Source organism: Octodon degus, unplaced genomic scaffold, assembly GCF_000260255.1.
Source record: "Octodon degus isolate 3935 unplaced genomic scaffold, OctDeg1.0 scaffold00168, whole genome shotgun sequence".
In the NCBI taxonomy this organism is placed as follows: Eukaryota; Metazoa; Chordata; class Mammalia; order Rodentia; family Octodontidae; genus Octodon; species Octodon degus.
Genome location: NW_004524744.1, coordinates 3,087,035 through 3,100,244, shown reverse-complemented (window position 1 = coordinate 3,100,244; position 13,210 = coordinate 3,087,035). Strand labels below are relative to the sequence as shown.

General features: G+C 35.8%; 1 protein-coding gene across 3 annotated transcripts in view; it reads left to right on the top strand.

Moving 5' to 3' along the window:
- Antxr2 (anthrax toxin receptor 2) overlaps nucleotides 1-13,210 on the top strand; it is a 149,804-nt gene that overhangs the window by 19,588 nt on the left and 117,006 nt on the right. For all 3 annotated transcript variants that reach the window (XM_023703292.1, XM_012517357.2, XM_023703293.1), the window contains one exon: nucleotides 607-687. In XM_023703292.1, the coding sequence (XP_023559060.1) occupies nucleotides 607-687 (81 nt within the window). The remainder of the gene's footprint in view (nucleotides 1-606; nucleotides 688-13,210) is intronic.

Below are 13,210 nucleotides of genomic sequence, written 5' to 3'. Positions count from 1 at the left end.
ATCTTGCTAAAACAAAACACTAATTCCTTGAACATTGATTTAGCCTAGGGAATTCACATAAGATAAACATTTATATTAAAATGATATGATAGTCCTTTAACTTAGCTGATAAGAGTATTATGACTGTTCTTATTTAGAATTCTTATTGACTTAAAGTTTGATTCTTAGTTGTATAGGACTTGAGGGACCCATTTGCAAACCTCTAAAGGTTTTCTGTACAGAACTGCTTGTGTTCTCACCGAGTTTGAGAGTTGCATTTCTTCTCCCTCACAAAATCATTGTACATTTAAAATTTTGCTTGAGTATAGCTTAGCTGAATCTCATTAATAGCTTTTTGGGACCTGTGCCCTTCTGAACTTGCAACTAGATGCCGATGTATAGGCGCCCTGACTGACCTCAGGTATTTCTTGAACACACACTTAAAATAATGCTACCATTATATCCTTTAGCTCCTGGATCTGACACAGGTCATCCTGGAGAATTAACCCTGAGGAGTCATTATTTTAGATGGATATAACTAAAACAATGATTTTGTGTGTAAATTTAAATATGTTTATAAAGTACTGTGACTCAATCACCAAATAAATTTTGCTCCATTTCCTGAAGCTTGAAAGAATTGCTGATTCCAAGGAACAAGTTTTTCCTGTCAAGGGTGGATTTCAGGCTCTCAGAGGAATAATCAATTCTGTGAGTATATCTCTGTGGAGAGGAAAAGCTGCTAATGTTACATGCATTTTAACCTAAAAGAAGTTATGGTAGTATGTGACACAGGTGGCCATTATCTCAATGAAACCAAAGGAGAAAGAGGTTGGTTTGCTGTGGCAGACACCATGTCTTTTCTTTTCTTTCTTTCTTTTTTTTTTTTCACATTATAAAGTTTTATTTTAAAGACAAAAAATACAAAATTTCATAACAAGATAATAGGAGAGCAACAATGGTTACTACATTGCACATTGCTATCTTCAAAGTAGTTACTCAGAGTACAGGATATAGGCATGAAAAGATTGTTGAAACAGAATGAGCACAAACCTTTCTTTTCAATGAACTAAGATAAATTAGTTAAGAGAGTATAACTATCCTAGTTATCTTGCATATGATTTTTTTTGAAGTTAATTTTATTGAGAAACAGCAATGAGAGAGTTTCAAAACCTATTAGTAGGGCAGTTTCAACAATCAACACACTGCGTATCATTGTCTTCCTAGTGGTTATTCATAGTACAAGATGCAGACATGACATCCTGTCCAAACACCACTAGTACAAATCTTTCTTCTCATTGAATTAAGAGAAAGTAGCTGTATATGCACCCCAACTATTTTGCATATACAAATACAAAATGATCCTTCATTTGTATCCCCTTTTTTTGTTTAGTTTTGTCAGAGACCATATCTTTTCTAACGACCTGAATTTTATTTGCGAATGAGATTTGATACGGACACTTCAGCGTTGGGTTCTGTGAGCCTGAGCTCATGATTTGAAATTTAAGGTTTTCATAAACAGTCTGAGACACTCCTACCCTTTGAGTGTGAAGTTAACTGTCTTGATAACCTGAGAGTTTTTATAGGCTTGATAGGACAAGTGTGAAATAAAAATTTGGATCGGAATATATGATTACTTCCTCTTCCAACTCTGGTATTTCTTAGCCGTCAGTCAGGCCCTTGAAGCAGTGGCTGAGAGTGTCTGACTGTTGTTGTTCTTTCCATTTAAATGATTAATAGTTTTCCTGGAGCACATAATATTTCTGTTTGGGATTCAGTGGAGCCATCTCTGGCGATCATTAGAATCGAGGCTCTCCTCAGCAGCAACCGGAAGCCGGGAGATGAAGTGCGCAGCAGAGCTCTGGCTTTATGTTTCATTTTACTGCCTTGTGCTGAAAGCACTCGGAGCAGTTGCTATTAAGTATTTATGATATTTTGGTAAACATCATTCTAAAATGGAAGTGAAAAATATATATTCTGTAAGCAAAAGCTTTCCCTTTAATCTTCAGGTATTTGTAAAAGGAAAAAAAATTTCAGTTTTTTCTAACAGTTGGTTCTGGCATTTTAACTTTTTCTTCAGTGATTATATTTTCAGAAACACAGACTGAAATTTATTGATTTTGTTTTAAGTAGCCCGTAGGAACTTTTTAGAGAAAGCCCATAATTTGATTTAGCCACGTATCAGTACATCTGGTGGACAAACCAAATATAAATGCAGAAGGTAACAAAGATTCAGTTATTTTAGGAGTTCACGTGTTTTTCTACATGAAGCTTTTAAAGAAATATTATAATGTAAAAATAGTATATAATTTCATACTGGATTAAAGGTAAATACCAATGTGATTTAAATTTAATTTAGTTTTATTTTATTTTATTTTGGTGATTTAAGTTTTAAAATTTAAGAAAAGAGATAATGCAGAAGGGAAGATAATTTGACCCTTCTGTAAACATAGTAGGCTGTATTTTTAGTGGAGCCTTATTCTGTTTGGGAATTTCCTATTTTTATGGTTATGCTGGAAAGGAAGAGAAACATTTCTGTGGGCTGTTCCTTGGGAGTTTTTTTTTTTCTTTTCTTACAAAAAGATCTGATTTACGAGATAGCTCAGCAGACTAAGCACCTACTTAGGCAAATGCAGAATCCAGGGTTCGGTCTCTGGCACCACATGCTGCACCAGGCCACCCCGGGTGCAGTGAGCCAGTGACCGAGTCTGGGCGTGGTGGTGCCCCCCTGGAATCCCAGTGCTGGGGAGGCTGAAAACAGGAGGATTGCTGTGAGTTTGAGCTGCATAGTGAGATGATGCACAAAATACAAAAGCAAAACAACACAAAACTGATTCAGAATTCTCTGAATCATTAATTAGCTTTCTCAAGCTGTTTTTATAGGTTTTAATCATAGATTTCCTTTTTAAAAGATTAGTAGTTGTTTTTAATGTTTATTAAATTTCATCTTTCTACTTTTATTGGGAAAACCTGAGTATGCAGTTTCTAACTATAGAGCTGTCCTTTCTGAGGTCAGTTTGAGCAAATTGAATGAATTATGCCAAAAAATTAACAGGCAGTTATAAAGCTCTGCATTACTCTAGCCCCTGCATTGCTAGAATTTCTAAGCTCCTAAGGGAAAGAATTACAGCAAAATATATAAGAAGGAAATGATCACAGCCCAGACATTTAAATAAACTGCAGTTAGACTTGTCTAAAGGGGAAATGTCACACACACACACACACACACACACACACACACACACACACACGCACACACGCACACACACACACACACACTATGCAAAAGTAACTTCATTCATAGTGTTGGAAGTATAATCTTCATTTGACACTTGGAGCTAAAATTGTTTTTATCTGTAATGTCTGTTGTTTTGGTTGAAAAGAATCCAAAAAAAGTATATAAAACTGTCATAATGGAATCAGAAGACATTGCAAACTAATTTTCTCTACAGGAAAATCATTTTCATAAAAGAAGGTACCCAGTACACATTCTAATAAGACCTTAGCTCAGTTGATTTTAATATAGGGGAAAATATAACTCCCAACCTGCTATGTGTCAGCTATCCGGAATTTGTGTCCTCTGAAGTCAAAGAATGAATTGCAAAGGACACTGGAGGTTAAGAATAGAAAAGGTTTATTGAGGAACGAGAACAGCTCCCAAGAGGCGGGAGCAGGTCCTAGAAGTGGCTCATCACTGAGATTTTTCGTGGGGGTAATTTATACAGTAAAGTCACAATGTGGGTCGAACTATAATAGACCTATAGGATTGCAAGTATTGCTGCTTAGGTAAAATGGCTCCAATAAGGAATCAAAGCACATGGAAAGAATGACAGCAGTTTGGGGAATGGATAGGTCCTGAGGTTCTATTAACCTGCCTCGGTAGCTGATGTCTACCTGGACTTTATTTGCCAGGTGATTTCAATTATATTTCCAAGTAACTGTCCATCACTTAGGAAGGCATGTAGCCTGATCGTTCCATCTTTATCTTGAGGCCTGGCCATTGGCAGACACACCCTCAGCAACAATTCTGATGCTTTTATTTTTTCTGTTGATTTCTTTGGTGCCAGTCCCTCTTTGACTATATATTGATTTCTGTCTAACTTAGCTGCCTATAATAATTTTAGTAGCTTGGCTATGAATATTGACTGTGTAGTTGTAGAAATCTCTGTACAGTCATGGTTGGATGAAAACTCTAAAGCCTGAACAACTGTAAGGATATATTCAGAGGGAGAAAAGAAAACAAAACTGATAAGACTTACTTGAAGTTGGAAATTAGTCTCTAGGACTCCTGTTAAAAAGGACTGGCTATAATGTGAAGGTCACTCAAAATTAGATTATTTTGATCTCCTTTCACTGAAGAATTTGTAGAACCAACCATGGTGAAGTCTGTCATCACAGCACATAAGGTCTATATTCCTGCGATTAGGGCTGGGAGAGTATTCCACAGCCCATTTTTTTCTTCTTTGTTTTTAACCTAATGTACTGTAAGGTAAGGAGTCATTGTATGATTGATACTTATCAATGGGTGAACAAAAGCTATGCAAGCTCTTGAAAACAATTTATATTTTTATATTGTTATACAGTGAGGATTAAAAATCAATTTCTGATTTTATGCACTTGTTTTGTAGTTATTTTGTTGCATCCTCTAAAGATTCTTTTGTTAACAAGTGGTGAGAATTTATCTACTACCAGCATAAAGGGAAACAAAGGTTATTGACTTAGGTCACTGAGTTGCCTGAGGAGGAAAAATTGCCTGAGAGACAGAAATTTTTTTTCTATGTAATTCTAGACTCTTTTCTCAGGATCTTTTTTCCTAGTGAATTGTGTCTGTGATTTGACAATATTTGCTTGATTCTGTCTCCTTTAGAATAGCTGCTGACATAAGACTTGCAAAAGATTTTATGTTTAGATGTCTTGGTTACTTTTGTCTCACTGTTAAGACAAAATACCTGACCAACACCCAAAGTTAAGCAAGGAAAGGTTTATTTAGCTTGCGGTTTGTAGAGGTTTCAGTCTGTAATCAGCTGGCTCCCATGCAGGGTGGCACGTGGCAGAGGGGCAACACTTCAAGGTGGCAGAAGACAGCAAAAGCAACAACAACAAATGGGGGAGAGCAAGCTTCTTTCGCTTCCATATATGTATGCGGGCTGCCTGCCCCAGGGTGGGTATAGCACTCACGCTGATAAAATAATCCCATCATTGGACCACGAATCAGTCACAAACACTAGAAGCCCACCTCTATGATTGTGTGAGGCTTTGGGGGGCATCTATGCACAAACCATAACAGGTGGTTTCAAACAGTAAGCCTATTGTAAAGTGATGCTGTTGACTCTTTGTGTTAGTATATAGGTCTCTTGATAAGACTAAGTTGTCTCATGTTTGTAGCAACTGCATCTGAATCACCTTTCTGAAAAGTTGACACCTACAACTTAAAAAAGAGAGAAGCTTATTTTGGCTCTCAGTTTGTAGAAGTTTTAATGTCTGGTTATAGGGAATGAGGCCTGGCAGAGGGACATTACAGAGAACAGCTCCCGGCATGGCAGATAGGAAAAAGAAAGGTCACAGGAGAGACAGGCAAGGGAGATAGACCTTCCAGGTCATGCCCACCATGGCTTGGCTCTTCCAGCCAGACTCCACCTGTGAACACCAACTCGGCTCTTCCATTCCCATAGTCCAGTTATCTCTGAGCTCATGAGGCTTTGGGGAGATGTCCAGGCATAAACCATAACATCCCCTACCTGCCTTCCAAAGGCTCATGTGTATCTCTTTATACAAAATATGTTTAGTTCTCTCTAAGAGAACTGTAAGAGTTGCCAAATTCATAGCAGATCCAGCAGAGCTGAAAAGAAAATGTCTGAAGTCTTGTCTGAGACTGAAGGCAAATTTTCAGCTATGAACCCCTATAAATATCAAAAGAGTTTAAACACTTTAACCATACAGTAGTATAAGAGAGAATTCCCATTTTGAAAGGGAGGGATGGGGAATAAGTACCAGTATGACTAAAATCTCCCACCTTTCACATCCTTGTCAAGTACCTAGGGCAACGTATGGAAAGAAATTCCAAGTGGTTTGGGTAGCACTGGGTAGCATTACCAGTGGTTGTAACCTTCATGGCTTCTTTCTAGGGCTTGTTTTGCTTACTTCTTGGGCCTTTTCTCAGGTGTTCCTTGTTGCTGGCTCCTCCAAATTCCTGACTTCTCCATGCATGTTCAGCTCTACTCTGCAGTTACTATCTTTACCTTTCTGGTCAAACTCAAAGCATTTTTAAAATAAAAAAAAACTTTCTTAAAAAAGAGAATTAAGGGCCCAGGGAGATAGCTCAGTAGAATAAGTGCTTGCCTGGCAAGTGCAGAGTCCTGAGTTCAATCCTTGGTACCACCAAAAAAAAAAAAACAACCGAGAGAGAATTTTAAAAAACTAAATTTAAAACTCATTTAGCTTTGCTGTGGACTCTCTCTTTTTTTTTTCCCCTGCTGTTAACTCTTGATTCTCAACACTGAGCCGCCAAAAGCCTCCCATCCTCATCCCCACAGTAACTATGCCATAGCCTCAATATATGACTGCCTTAATATTTCCTCTACCAGGTTAATCTGCTGCCCTTTTTCTCAGTCTCTGTCAAAGGCTTCCGAACCATATAGTCAGGTACATTCCCAGCAACAACCCCAATCCTAGTACCAAAATCTGTCTTAGTCACTTTCTTGTCTCTGAGACACAGTGCCTGACATCTACAACTTAAAGTTAATTATGGCTCAGAGTTTGTAGAGGTTTTAGCTCACAGTTGGCTGGCTCCAGGGCAGAATGGCTTGGTGGAGGAACATGGCAGAGCAGAGCTACTCATGCTGTGGTGGGAGCATCAAGGGAGAAGCCAGGAAAGGAGGCATCCCCTTTGTACCTGTAGGGACTCACCTCTTCCAACCAGACCCCACCTGCTAACAGTAAGCAAGCTATACCACTCCCATGGTGCAGTCACCTTTCAAAAGCCTTACCTTTGAGTGCATGAGGTTTTGAGGGGATAGCCAGATGTAAACCATAACATTATATAAATGTTTTGAACTTAGTGCGGGGCCCTATGACCAATGTTTAGGTGCAAGATAGAAAGGGAGAAGTCATCATGACTGACAGTTTCACTGGACCATACAGAGTAGGGAAATGATTTCTCCAAAAGAAAGAGCACACTGTTCATAGAAGAGCACAGAAAAAAAGGAATTCTGAGTAGAAAAAAGAAATCAGTAGTTGAACCGGGGAGATGGCTCAGTAGAATAAATGCTTGCCTGGCAAGCTCAAAGGTCTGAGTTCAAATCCCTGGTTCCACCAAAAAAAAAAAAAAAAAAAAAAAAAAAAAAAAAAAAACCACCTAACAAGTTAAAAAAAAAAGAAAAGAAATCAGTAGCTAATAGAGGCCTCTGTGATATCCAAATACATTTCAAGTATCTTTCATGTGGATCTGATTAAGGTACCACATTTGTTTCACAGTGCAGTTGACTCAAAAATAAAAATGAGAAATTTGCTTTGAATTGTTCATTTTATCAACCTAATTTTAATAATTTTATCTTGATATCTACTGCAATACACTATTCTGTTGGATTTGCATGGAAATATCACTAAAGATCACTATTCTCTTTTAAATTTAATTTGATTTTAGTCTAAGGAAATCAAATCCAGTTTCAATAAATAATTCCAACTTTATAAGAAAAATAAACTGATAGTATTTAACTGATAGAATTAAATGCCATGTTTTTATTTGTTAGCATTAAACTTTTAGTCTACACAAAGTGATGACCTACAAAGCCCTGGCAGTTCTTCAACACAGTCAATTGGTTGACAAAAAAAAGGGGGAAAATAGGAAAGAAGAAACTGGTTACAATTTATAACCAAAGTTACCATGAAATGTAAACTGTGTGTATGTATGCTTTATTAGCCCTATCTCACTTTGTCCAAGTGTAATGGTTCCTATTTTCTCAGAAGCATTTGACTGAGTGCTGATGAGGTAGGTTGAAGATACTTTTCTGGGTGCTGGGTTAAAAAGATGGATTTGGTCCCAGAATTTCCTTATCTTAAAATTTTTAGGTAGATAGGCTTGTACAATTGATAGAAGAATTGAAAAAAAAATTGTTCTATTCTTGTTGCCTAAGGAAACATTTTATTTACTACCCTGAATTTGAGAGAAATCAAATGAAATACATATTAGACATAGTTTTTGGCAGAGTCACTTTATATTTTAGTTCATAAAACAAGAGAGTGGGTAATTATGAGTGATATGAAATAATGTATGTACCACAGTAAAAATTATGCTGGAACTTAGTGTCTTTGTTTTGAAATAAATGATACATTTGTTATTATTTTAACTTATGGTTTCAAAGCACCTCACGTAGAAAGCCTATAGACTCATTGAGACAGTATTAAATAATTATTTAGAACTTGTACTAAACAAAAGAACAAAATAGGTGGGCACAGATAATCTTTTTCCATCACAATCCATTTTTGACATTTTTCTATGTTATAGTGAGAAAGGAAGACCTGCTAAAAAGAGTTGCTATAAACATTGTAATTGTGAGCTGTAGACAAACTTTAATGTCATTTTCTCTTTCTTTTGGTCTAATACAGACCTGTTTTCCCCAATAGTTGGTTACAGCAATACTTGTACTTCACTTTGAGTTGAGAAGAGTAAAAGACAATGATTGTAACTTACAAACTTCTCCTAGATTTCATAAGTAAAAGTGTGTTTAGAAAGTTTTCACTTATTATTACTTATTTACTTTCAAAGGAAGAAAGAATGTTGTAGGCCAGACTGTCACATGCTGTACTGAGCAGCTGATATTTTGAAGCAGTGAGTGTTTTTAATAGATGAACTCAACCAAACATGTGATTGCAAAACACAGTTGTTTTCATTTGAGTGAAGTATTATCTCTCAGAAAAAATATATTTGTTTGGAGTGTTTGGCAGCCACAGAGAAATATAAATCACATATCTGAATATTCAAGGGTAAGAGGAAAGTAAGAAAGGAATAGGAGCGGCATCTTTTGGGGTGTCGTAGCTGCTCATTTGTGAATTTGGATAATCACAAAACTTTCATCTTATTGAGATCTTTAAAACCAATAGTGCTCAGTGATCTTTCCTTACAAAATTTGAGCTTAGAATTCTACATATTTGGGATGCATTCCTGTGGTGCTTAAAGCTGTTCCACGAGTTAGAATAAAAGGCTGTTCTTGATTTTTTTCCCCCACTGATATTGTCTAACAAACGGTGTGTCATGGAAATTAGTAATTTCCAATCTGTGAGGGACTCACCCAGGATGATGGCACTCTGGTGATCCTCTGGCTGTGCTGTATGCCCAAGTCAGTGTTAGGTGAATATTTAGAATTTTTAGTAGAGTCATAAAGATGTTGGAGAAGTTTGGACAGCACATCTGAATCAGGTTTCCATTTATTGTGGGCAACCACTTGCTAAGCTTTCCATTGTTTTTACTTGCTTCTGATTCAGCGTTTGTCTTTATAGTTAGAATGCTAACTTTTAAAAATCAAGATTGTTTTAAATTTACTTTTTAAAATTCATTAATCAACTAATTAATTATTTGGTGTTAGAGGTTGAACTCAGTGCCTTATGCATGCTAAACAAGTGCTCTACCAATGAGCTATATTCAGAGCCCTATATTTTCTTTTCAATTAAATTTAATAAATGTTAATTGAGCAGCTGATACTTATGATGAATTGTTCTATATATTTTATTTGGATTTTGGATTTTGGATATTTGCTTTGATTGGGTTTTGAATATGTGCTACTAATGTTCATTGAAACAGTAGTTACTTGGTTGGTCTGGAATAGGCTGTAATGTAGTAATGTTCTGTTTACCACTAGTATTGGAAAAATATGGAGTTTTAAATTGTTTTTGATTTATGTTGGCTTTGTGTGAGGCTTTTTTTTGTTGTTTCAAACTGGATACTTGATTTTCAGATCATAAATTTGTACTCTTACATTTTCCCCCCCAAATCTAACATAAACTTCAAAGATGCATTGACAAATATTTTGACTTAGTCAACCTTTCCTAATTTATACCTTGTTAAATTTTTATCTTGGCTATATCCTAGCCGTAACTACTTACTAGATAATTGTATATTATCCTAAATTTCAAGAGGCAAAAGCCATTGCTGTATCTATGGCATACATTTTTTATCTATAGTATTAGTCTTTGAGGATATAATATGGCTTTTTTTCTTCTTTCTTGTGCCATATTTGTTATTATTGAATATATGTATATTCATTATGTAAACATGCTCAGGGATTTTCTAAGATCTGAATTCAATGCAGTTCCCCTATATTTTAATGTCTCTTAAAAGAGTCAGATTTCTCATTCCATCTGGTTATTTCTGCTATAATTGGTTATTTAACAAAGCCATCAACTTATCTGGTTATTGATCTCTAATTTTAAAGGCTGGCTTATAGCCCAAAACACAAAAATGAAAGAATACTCTGTAATAAATGGGATTCTTAGAACAGTTGAGCCTCCGATTTAGACATGCTCTCAATACCTGGCAAACCTTGGCAGTTCTGGCTCCACAGTGTGTTCCTGCCACTCGTTATCTAGTAAGAGAAATTTGTCCTATGGTGCTGAAATCCTGCCACCTGACCACATTATGCTAGACATATACTCCATCCAAATTAACTTGGAACATGATTGGAGATCAGGCTAAAATACCATTCAGATACTTCACTCAGGCTGCATAGAGGGGATAGCACTGGGGTTTGGTTTCATCTCTTGCCAAACATCTGTAATCTGGAGGCCAGCAGGCAGTACACAGCTGGCTCCTAACATTGTATTCTTGTATCCTGCCTGGCTGTTAACCAAACACCCACTAGGAGACACTGAACAGCCTTATCTGAGTCTACTCTTTTCCCTTGCTAGATGCAGAAATACCATGAAATTAGTGTCAGCAGTGTTCACCAGGCTATTGAGGGACTAACATTCTGATTATTAAACTGTGCAAATACTGCAACACAGTTTTAGACAACCAGTTAGAAGTGCTAGAAAATAAGTCATTATAATTTGTAAAGGGCAAATGTATTTATTCTATCAGCAATTTTATCCCAAAACAACAGAAAAGAGGAAAAACTGGAACTTTAAAGTTGTCATGTTAATTAACACATGATAAGCTTTTTCCTAGGCACTTTAAAGGAGAAACTTCAGACAATGTATCCTGGATAGAAGAGAAAAGTTCATGAGAGAACATATTGACTCTTATTGTGGCCTTACTTAATAGCCTGGACTAACATGCTGAAAAGTACCATTTTACATAAACCCTTAGAATTTCAAATTCCAAATATGAACATCTTTTCTGAAATAGGCTTTCACCAGCTTATATATACAATTGCTCCAAATGGTTTTTTATCTACCAGTAGCTCTTCTGCCTAGACCTCTCCTTTCTGGAAGGTCACACCTTTCTCTTTTGTGCAACCTCTGCTCCATGAAAACAATTAGGTTAAGGTTTTAGAAAAACCGTGGCCCATTGAAAATGGAAAGGAACTAGCAATAGAACAGGAGAGGAACAGATCTCAGGAAGACACTGACATAAATCTGCTTTTCCAATGCCGAAATCCCTTGGCTGGAGCATTTTCTCTCACGCTGCTTGCAGTTCTTGCTTTACAGTTGTTATACTGCCTAACTTCCCACAGGGAGAGGATTCCTCTGCCGTTTAGGTTCTGCATGCTACCGTCAGTTAAAAAGAACAGCTCTTTTATCTGTACAAATCAAATATGATACAGACATAAGTAAAAACTATATATTTAAGGGAATATAGAAAAAGCCATCCAGGAGAATACCACATTTGCATATTTTAAAAATTACTGATTCATAAGATGATCTAAAATTTTAATTTATACAACATCAATGATATTGGAAATTTTAATACATATATATAAAAACCCCAAACAAATATAAAAGAAGGCCAAATATTAAAAAAAGAAAACCAAATAGTGACGTAATTTTGGAGATAAGAAATGAGCCATATTTAAATTGATTTTGGTAGTTTGAGAGAAACACAGGCAAAACAGGCAGATAAATTTTGCTAGTCAGTTTACTGTTATACTCTGTTGTGGTTCAAACACCTGTTGCAGACTAGGGAAAGCACAGCAAGTTGGTTAGAAAATTGAGACTGGGATTCAGTGACACATGCGAGCATCTGGCTTACTTTTTACGAGGAAATAGTTCAAGAGCAATTTAAAAAATCCTCTAAGTTCCACTTTGCATAAGACCTGTGGTGATAATTAACTGAAGAAATTCAGATAAAGTTCTTAGCACAACTCCTTGAACATAAGTACCCACCAAACTAATTATTATCACATTAGTTATAGATCTAAAAAATGTTTGACTCTTGATATTTCTACTTAATTTAGGAAGTTTAGTTCTTTGTCATCCATGTTAATGTTTGAGGATGTAAAAGTAGAAATTAGATAATAGAGTAAGCATTTTTACTTGTAAATATATATTAATATGAATATTACTCATGGAGAGATAGCTCAGCAGCATAAGCACCTGCTTGGTAAGTACAAGGTCCTGAGTTCGATCCCAGATACCAGAAAAATAAAATTAAATATGATAAATATAGTGAAATAAAATATGAATATTACTTTTTGAATGGGTAGATGCTTCAGTAGTATACGATTTTCAGCAATGAGAATTAAACTCTCTGTATATATGCATCTTCCCAAAAATCCAAAGACATTTTGAATGTATTGTGTATAGTAAAGTACCCTGGATTTATTAATAACATTTAAATTGCTTTATAATTTGGTCTACAGTGCTACTGACACTCTAAAGTCATTAGAGGCCAATCTTTAGTAGAAACTTTTTTCTTGTTTCTTTTAAGATATAGTGATGACATATGTAAAATATGTTTGAGGAAATATCCTCACATAGTTATTTTATTGAACAATTGGTGATGTGCAGACAAGGAAAGTGATTAGTCAATTGTCATAAATGTTTTTTTCCATAATTTTATTGAGAAACTAATAGCGATGAGACAGTTTCAAATCAAATTGGTAGGACAGTTTCAATAATTGACACATTGCATACTGTCTTCCTAGTGGTTATTTGTTGTACAAGACGTGGACATGATATCCTATGTACAAACACTATTAGAACAAATCCCACTATTCATTGAATTAAGAGATTGTAGCTATATATCTATCCTAACCATTTTCAATACACAGATAGAAAATGGTCATTCATTTGTATCCCCTTT